At 36.4% G+C, this 10000-nt stretch overlaps 1 protein-coding gene across 1 annotated transcript in view; it reads right to left on the bottom strand.

Annotated features, from left to right (window-relative positions):
• The window catches only part of LOC122254574 (limbic system-associated membrane protein), a 60467-nt gene that overhangs the window by 38873 nt on the left and 11594 nt on the right, over nt 1-10000 (bottom strand). Inside the window, exon 2 of the mRNA XM_086534821.1 lies at nt 1694-2030. Within this exon, the coding sequence (XP_086390947.1) occupies nt 1694-1754 (61 nt within the window). The 5' untranslated portion in view covers nt 1755-2030. The remainder of the gene's footprint in view (nt 1-1693; nt 2031-10000) is intronic.

Here is a 10000-nt window from a genome sequence, read left to right on the forward strand (position 1 = left end):
CTGATAGAGGTCGTTTGAAGAGCTTCGTAATCAATTTCAGAGCGAGAGAAATGAAGAGAAGATATTTTCTCTTCCCGGTTCTCTTTCCTCTCTAATATTTCTGCTATAGGAAACTCCAAGGTTTTGTCCTCACCTCTTAGCCTTAGTCCTGGTATATGGATAATATTTACAATGAACCGGACTTTGTTAAATTCTACACAAAACGCAAACGGTAATCCCGGCATTGATAGCGTGCTCCCGCCTCACGTCTTTCCGAGCAAACTTTTTGGTAAATGATTATATTTTATTTTGTTTTTGCTTTTACGACGTTATCTTTTGAAGGTCAGAGGCGAGGCATTTTAATCCACTTTGACATGCATGTGGACGGACTGGCCATGATTAGTTACCACTTTTTTTCCCAAAATTCAACAGAATGCTAGAACTAGATTATCAAATCGAAATTAACTGTTTGTTGATTTTGATAATGCATTGAGTTCAAGGCAAGGAAGTTTATCTACCGTCAACTGAGAATTAGAACGATTATAATGGGGATAATAAGAACAGTCATGGAAAATATAAAGAGGACATTATTATGATATTACGAACAAACTCACGAAAAAATATCCAGTGATTGGAACCAACTACGATAATAAGAACTGCCATGGAAAATACTCAACAATCATACACGTGATAATAAGAGCTTCCATGGAGAATTTCCAAGGATTATGATTGAAAACAAAAGTTAAGACCAGGTGATGATATACGTTTTCACTGGTAATTAATATTGCTTGTTTGACGGTCTCTGGGGTCCAAGGGGGACATGAACATCGTCTAGGCGTTTTGCATGAATTAATACTCGCTTCTCCCAAAATGCGTTGCGTGTGGTGAAGGGGATGCGTTTGAATGATTTTTTTTTTTTTTTTTTTTTTTTTTTTTTTTTTTTAGCGATCCATCATGAAAGGGTATCGGAATGTCATTGATTTTTCTTTATGTAATTGTATATTATCATTGTCCGTTTGTACTGGCGGGGAGGGCGTTCACTTTGTAATTTAGTGTGTTTATATTAAAATAATGGAAGTTAATAGTTCCAGTAAAGAAAGAAAGAAAAAATATCTGGTCATATGATAAAAAACAAATCAAGGCTATATCCAATTATATGATTTGAATAAAGCGTTAGATAGCAGAATATACCAAATTCATTATAACCAATGTAAAAAAAAGTAGGAATGAAAATTATTCATACATTCATCAATACAGAATTATTCAATCTCATTCATGCCCTATTCCACAGTACATGTTATATGGTCTAGATGAATTAACAACTGTGATTGCAGTACATCGTCCCGGTGTCCCAGGTGTCCAGTGTCCAGTTCCAGATTAGTATCAGACATGAGACGGAATCACAGATGAAGATGGTAACGACCGTGACTCGTGTCTTCCCACTGGATCTCAGATGCAGACAAGGATTCCCTATGTTATGAGTGATCTAGCAAAAGACATATCCTGGGGATCACACTCCTTCGCATGGTCTTAAGATCGATAGGACTACACTACGAAAAAAAAAGAACAAAAAAAAATCAATCAAGAAAAGAAAGAAAGAAAAAAAAAAACACCGAAAAAGTGATAAAAGTAAACATACATACAGGCCATTGGAATCTCGGGTTATTTCACGTGAAAAACAACAACAAAAACCCATAGAAATTGTAATGCTTACCTGCCATTAGAAAAGCGACCGAAGGCAGCCGATGTCCCATCTGGCTACTGTTGGATAGCATTAGTTGTCAGCTGTGTTCATGCGTGCAGGTGTGCTAGGCCAGCAGCCCCCACTTTCACATCTATGATGAACGGTTTCAGATGCTCCAGTTTTTGTCGAAAAACACTGAATGAGACATTTTCTTTCTCTTCTCCATGGCAATGTTTTTTTCTTCTATTTCCGTGGAATGTTTTTACACTCGGAAAATTCTTTGTCTCTGTTTCTAAATTATTGTTTTATAGTTTCACAGCAGAAAGGTATAGGGGTATTATGAAAAGCTGTTAGGGAAATAAGAACACTTCGAGGTATTAGCAACATCGACAATGTCTCAGTATGCAATAATATGATCTTAAATTCAAAAAATAGTTGGAAACTTTCTGAACCTAAAGTTGAGAGACGCAGCTCGAAAAAAACAAAAGACAATCTCATCCGCTCTAATTACTGTGCATGAGTATATATTTTGCATTGTACCATGAGCAGAGTGAGTGAATAGGCCACATTTTTTCAGATTTATCTTAGACTTCAGCTTTACACTGCATGTATCTTCTCTCCAAAATGTATCTTGCCAATCTGGCGTTACAGCTTTGCCAGAAGACGTAACAGAACCTCTAGACAACAGCACACGATATTATAATAAGCTTTCCATGAATAACTTGGGACTTACGTCATTCATATACATCAAGTGGTCATTAAGTTTCCCGCATACTACCAGAGGATCTCATCTCCCACAGGAGTTTTTGACCTTCATAAAAGTGCTTTAATTCTTTGCCTTTGTGCGGCAATAATTCGGCTCTCCAGGGGCATTTTGTCAGAGCTAGTGTTATTTTTGTTCTCAATTTCATATCACATATCTATATGCAGGAACTCTCATTTCATATATTTCGTACACATATCTAGGGTAGAGCAATAAATGTCATTTTACACTAGTGGAATATACTTCGGTTTTTACACTTCCTTATTCATTGTAATAAAAAAAAAAAATGTAATGACATCACATGAGTCATTTCTTACCCGTTATATCCCGCGTAGCAGCGACCAGGCCTCCAGCTCACCCCATGCCCCCCTCCTCACCCCCTCCCCCCGTCCTTCTCCCTTGCCCCTCTCCCTCCTCTCCCTTGATCCCTCTCATTCCCCTTCCCCTTACCGTCTCTCTCTCTCTCCGCTACTCTCTTTCCCTTCTCCCCTTCTCCTCTTCCTCCAGCCCCCTCCCTGCCAGCTACCCCCACCCTTCGTCCCCCCCCCCCCCCCGCCCTTCCTCCTGATCACCCGCCAGCCCCACTAGAGAAAGCGAATCAAATTAGACCTGTCTGTCTCTACACATTTACAGCGTTGCCTTAGTGCGTTCACTGGTACTTTTGCCATTGAGCGCCCGGCAAGAGGATGCATCGCTAAACCCAAAGGCCCAATGGCACCCTTTTATATTTAATATTTTACGAGTTGGATGAAAAATGGTTTGAGCGTTTAATGGAGGAACAAAGGCTTGTACGCGTGATAAAATAGATTAATTGTCAAGAGGGGGATTAATTTGATTTTGTGTTTATATATGTTTTTTGTTTTGTTTAGAATAGTTTTTTTTATATAATGTATAATAAGTACACGATATAAATAGAAATAGAGAGTCGAGCAGATTCGAAGCCTATTTGTTCCGAAAGCTTTTATTCCGAGGTACTGTAACGACGGCAGTAACAATACAAACAACCACTTCCCCCTTTTTAAAATTCAACCGATATTAACCGAGTAAAGCCACAGGAAGAAAACAAAATCATCCAACGACATCTTCCTAGAAAGGGCTTTGCGGAGTACCAAGAATGCTCCCGGGTTCTTTTTTTGACTCTGTGAGCGAGGGTGCTTTAAAAAATCTTCAGTTATTCCGTGAAAAGGAGACGTGGCTCTCATCAGCGTGGAAGAGCCGGGATTCGACGTCCTCAGCGAGTGTGCTTCAGGACCAACTTGCGGCAGGCGAAGAAACAGAATGGCAGACAGCTCCTCACTATACACAAAGCAGGTGAACCTATTTTGTGTAGAACATTTTTCTCTTTTTTGCCCTGACATTTCATCCACACGGTGGAGGGTTTTGCTATTCAAGAAACAGAATAGTCAAGAAACAGCGCCCGTCAGACATGGATCTCAGCCAGAATACGGAATTGCAGATCAATACAGAACCCCCAACTGACGCAACGACAGCAACATCAATGCAAGCAAATAGCTCCTTAGTATTATAGCCCAAAACAACATTGAAAAAGCCATAAGGATGATGCTAACTGTTAATGACGACGTTTAATACATGCTAACATTGCTAATAAGGTGATAATAAACGTAAAAGTTATAATAATGACAATAATAACAATTCATTAAAGTGATGATAGTGGTGGTGGTGAGTGTCAGTGTTGGGAGTGATATTGTCGGTTGTGGTGGTGATGGTGGTGTTCATACTTAGCATAGGGGTGATAATAGTGGCTTTGGTGATTTTGAAGATAATGACGATTGCTATGTTGCTGGCATTAATGGTAATTATAGTGATATGTTGCCTCTCTCACTATTTCTCCTAACAATAACACTACTAGCAATACTCTCGCTAAAATTACACAACTGACATTATCATACCCTATACACTTGCCATTGATCTGTAGTGTATAAATAACACCATATCAAAAACGATGAGTTAACAACATCCTTATAGTGCATACCAATGTCGATTCGGACCCTCGTACCAAGGAAGCATTTACCTGCATTGATGCTGCTGTCGATGCGTCAGTAGGAGGCTGTGTATTGATCTGCAATTCGGTAAATAAACATTGAGTAAAATCGACTGTAAAATTGCAGCTGAGCCAACAACGGTTGAAAACGACGATAATGTGGATATCAAATGTGGAAGAGATGTTATGGAGTGGAAGGCTGGATGGATATAGAGAGGGGAAGAATGTAGTATGGGGAATGATGCAGAATGTGGGACGTATAATGTGGAAGAATATTTAGCGATGCAGAAGGCAGTATTTATAGAAGTTAGATGATAGGATATTGAAGGATGTAGAATATAGGACAGTATAAAATGTGGAAATTCATAATGTGGAAGAATATAGAATGTGGGAGAATGTTTATGAATATAGATTGTGGGAGAATGTTCAAGAATTTAGAATATGGGAGAAAAACAGGGTATTGGAAAATACGAATTGGAAGAGAATAGAGTCTGTGGAAGAGTATAGAATATAGAATTAGAAAGTGGAAGAATGCGACTTTGGAAAAATACAGTATGTGGTGGAAGTACAAAATGTGCAAGAATACAGATGTGGAAAAAATACATACTGGGTAGTGTAGAGAGTGTGGGAAAATATAGAATAAAGCTGTAAAATGTGGAGGGATAAAGAATCCGAAAGGCTGGCTACTTAGCCGTCGTGGCTTTACCTTGAAAAGGAATGCAATGTGGATCCCCGGTTTCTGTTGCCTGTTCCTCGTTATGTTCAGAGATTGCGCTAAAGGAATACATTGCAGGGAACCAACGTGACATTGAGATCCAGTTGCTGAAGGTCGATCTTCGGTGTGGCAAAGTTATGGTAATAATGGCACAGGCACTTTAATATGCATGACTGAGAAATGAAATTCAATTTGATATTAAATTGCATGGCATTTGTGCACAAACTTAAGTCGTCAGGTGAATGAACGCTGCACCCCTTTGGCATACGTTCAAACCTTGTGTCAATTAAATGTTGATTACAGGGAGTTATTTTTTCCCCTCGCAACTACATCTGGAGTGGAAATGAATCTTGGAAATCGACAGCACTGCAAGGACGCACTTCAAATCATGGAGAACTATTCATGCCTCATAAAACAGAAACACACACACACACACACACACACACACACACAAACACATACACACACACACACACTCACTCACACATCCCAGCCATTTTTAGACCCACGACCTATTCCTGCTTCAGCTCTTGTCTCGTTGACGCAGGTCGCTGGAATGTCAACACCACTCGATCCAATAACGTATTCAACATAACACATGCCGAGCGTAGAACTTGCAGATGACCCTCCATAATGGGTTGCAGAATGAGCGACTTTAACCACTTCTTCGCATTCGGTGGCCTCCAGGTGTTTGCTCAATGAGGAGAGAATGTGGCAACGGCTTCGCTCGCGTTAATGGTCAGAGGATATTAGCGGGGCGAGAGGTGCACCGGCGCGCTCTCTCCGGCGCTCAGCCTTTTCTCGCGATTCCAAGGAAGGTGTCTGTCGCCCGTGAGACATGCTAAGCGTATTAGGGAACGCGGGTTGCGTCTTCTCGGCTAGGCTTTTTGCTTCGGCACCTTCTCTGCCGCTTCGGTGTCGAAAGCAACTGTCTTACCTTGCTCCGTCGCTTGTGAAGAGCTGATAGGATGTCAGGATAAGTGTTCAAACGTGTTGGGCTCACACACACGCTCACATATATGTATGCTATATCTTTATATATATACATATATGTATATGTATATGTATTTAATTATAAACGTATGGATACGTATATATATATATATATATATATATATATATATATATATATAAATATAAATAAATAAATATATATATATACACACACACACAAACACACACACACACACACACACACACACACACACACACACACACACACACACACACACACACACACACACACACACACACACAACAATGTTAACAATATTAATCACAGAGATAATAACAATACTTCATCGTTAATAATATAATTATGACACTAATAGTAATAATGTGATAAAAGTAACAAAGATAATAATGGTATTGATATCAATACTGATAACGATATCAATATAGTAAACAATGAATGTTAACATAAACACAATATTAGCGGTACGATGATCAAAACGAAAATACGAGTGACAGTAACAGCAACGGTGATAATAAAAATGATAATAATTCAAGTATTAAGGTATAGTAACAGTACTAGTTATCATTATGATTAATATTGTCATTATTACTATATAAACAATGATGACCGTAATGATAATAGGGATCATGGAATAATAATGATAATGATGATGGTGATTATAATGATGATAATGACTACGGCAATACCGATGACAAAGATAAAGACAAAAATAACAACAACAATAATAATGGGGACATAAAACGACAATCCCCATATTAATGATGGAAGAAGCAGCAATATTAGTAGTATCAATGAGTTACCATTCATAAAAACAACAACAACTATTGACTCATCGAGATCACACTCGAGTAAATATGTTCCCGAAACTCAATTCTTTCTGCTTGCTCTCCTGAGCTGCTAAAAATATTCATGCCATTAATTTCACGGCCAAATGAAAATGGTAGCTGCTCCGAATAAACACTAATTGGAGTCTGTTTTTCAGTCGAGTTGCTTCTCGGCTTCATTGCACAAAGGTATGTCCGTCGGTTCCCTTCTGTTGGCCGTCATTTGCGTGGCTCATGAAGGGATATTTGGGAATCATAAATAGGACGGACGCTGACACTCAGACGCTAACCATATATGGATGTAAGTACAGGCGCAGATGCTAAGACATTCGTACATGAATGGTATATGGTAGATGGTAGAAATAAATCCATCCATATGTAATGTATGTATATGTATATGTATGAATATATATACATATATATATATATATATGTATATATATACATATATATACTATATATGTATATATATACATATATATACTATATATGTATATATATACATATATATACTATATATGTATATATATACATATATACATATATATACTATATATGTATATATATACATATATATACTATATATGTATATATATACATATATATATGTATATATATATGTATATATATACATATATATATGTATATATATACACATATATATATATATATACACACACATATATATACATATATACATACATATATATATATATACATATATATACATATATACATACATATATATATGTATATATATACATATTGTACATATATACACACATTTACACGCTGCATATATATGGGCCTTGTATTCACCTAAAATGCAATTGCAACACGACGCTGATATTGCCCTAATTGGACAACTGCTGGTTTCATTCGGCGCGGAAAGGCTACTGTGATTTCACTTCCTTGGTCGAAATATATATATATATATATATATATATATATATATATATATATATATATATATATATATATATATATATATATATATATATATATTGAAGTATTTGTTGTTCAAACTTTTCGACCTTTTCATGATTTTCATTTGAAATGTAAACAGAGAGTAATAATGTCATTATATATTATAATGTGTATATATGTTAACCCATTATATTATTTGACATTCGCATTTCAGTAATTGAAAACAATAATGGGTTGAGTTGATTGGTGCGTGATAGTGATGATGGTGATGATGATGGTGATGATTATGATGATTATTATGATGATGATGATGGTGGTGGTGGTGGTAATGATAATGATGATGATGGTGATGGCGATGATGATGACAACGATAACGATTATGTTAATAACTCTCTCATGATGATGATAATGGTGATGGTTACAATATCAATGATGACAATACCAATAATGATAACGATGATAATAGTAACAATTATTATGATAATCCTAGTGATAAAAATAATGATAATGAAAATGATGACGGTAATGAAGATGATGATGATAACAATAACAAATAATAATGGTTAAAACGAAAAAAATAAAAATACAGTTACTATTCTCATAATCATATTAATGCAATATCAGTCCCTTGCATCAACATAGTGCCTTCCATTAAAAAAAATACCACGCATTTAAAATGTTCACGTGGAAAAAAAAAATATATATATATTTCTAAGTAATACCATTAAATAAATGATGCACTGAGATTGAAGGTCAAACATAACTGATTATCACAGAAAAGAGATTTTCATTGGAAATCTGTATAAGTGATGACTCATTTATCATGTTTTCAGCTGAAGATTTTGAAGAGCAGTGTGTGGACAATCAACACTGATATTTAATTATGAAGAATCTTTCACAAACTAGTAGATCTTATGAATTTGTAAAGAAAATATGGCCGTTTTTTCGTAGATTTGATCTTTGATCGAAGAGAGAGGTCTAAATGGGATGGTTTTAAATAAGATTGTTAAAAAGTACCATGAATTATTAAGACTTTTTTTGTATAAATATTGATTATTCAACTATTATCAATTTACCGTTGACAGCTTCCTAATTAAGTTTTTATTTTTAAAAGAATATAGCTGATGGTTGTGAATGATTAGATATTAAAGATAATTACGAATCACACCATCATTATGAGCTACCAATTGACCAACACATCATTAGTTATATCACTATAATTATCATCCTCTTTATCATTATAATCATCATCCTCATTTCTTATTTCGATCTCAATCTCTTAGCCTGATAACTATTTTCATCATCTGATATCATCCAATATGTAATTAATCTTCACCTCAATCATTAGCCTTCCCAAGTTTCACATGTCCTCGAATTCGACCTTCATTAGACAGCCTTTCCTTCTTGGACGCCGATCCATACTACTGGTTTTGTTGAAATCTGACACTGACCTTGCTATCAGCGTCGTGCTAAAGCTTTTAAAAATCGGGAGAGGAAAAAAAAACGATGTTGAAGGCAAAGAGGAAAGCGAAGAGATAAAATAGCCGAGAGAGAGAGAGAGAGAGAGAGAGAGAGAGAGAGAGAGAGAGAGAGAGAGAGAGAGAGAGAGAGAGAGAGAGAGAGAGAGAGAGAGAAGGAACTGTGATATGAAAACAACAACAACAAAATAAATGTAAAAGGTTTAGTGACTGTTGTATGATAGTAGATATTTTCCCCGAAGGTCAAAGGTCAGATGTGCGACTTCATTGTCCTGTGCACTAATCTGCACTCTCGCGATACTTAATAATTAGTTAAGTTGGGAGAGGTTTTCAGGAGAGTCAGGTAGGAAAGTTAAACCCTATATGAGGCCGAGAAGGAGAGAGAGAGAGAGAGAGAGAGAGAGAGAGAGAGAGAGAGAGAGAGAGAGAGAGAGAGAGAGAGAGAGAGAGAGATGTACATAATAATAACCATTATCAAAACAAGTCCAACAATTCCTTGAGTATTCTTCCTCAAACTAAAAAAAAAGAAAGAAAAAAAGTGAAAAACGTCCCAAGTCTAAGAGGCGCTTTAGAGTAAAAACACGCACCGCAGGTTTCTCGTGAACATGTGTCACCTACATTTATTCTCCGTTTTCATAAATTCTAATTTCCA

The sequence above is a fragment of the Penaeus japonicus genome, unplaced genomic scaffold (genome assembly GCF_977035675.1).
Source record: "Penaeus japonicus unplaced genomic scaffold, GWHDUDI00000001_assembly GWHDUDI00000003, whole genome shotgun sequence".
Lineage (NCBI taxonomy): Eukaryota > Metazoa > Arthropoda > Malacostraca > Decapoda > Penaeidae > Penaeus > Penaeus japonicus.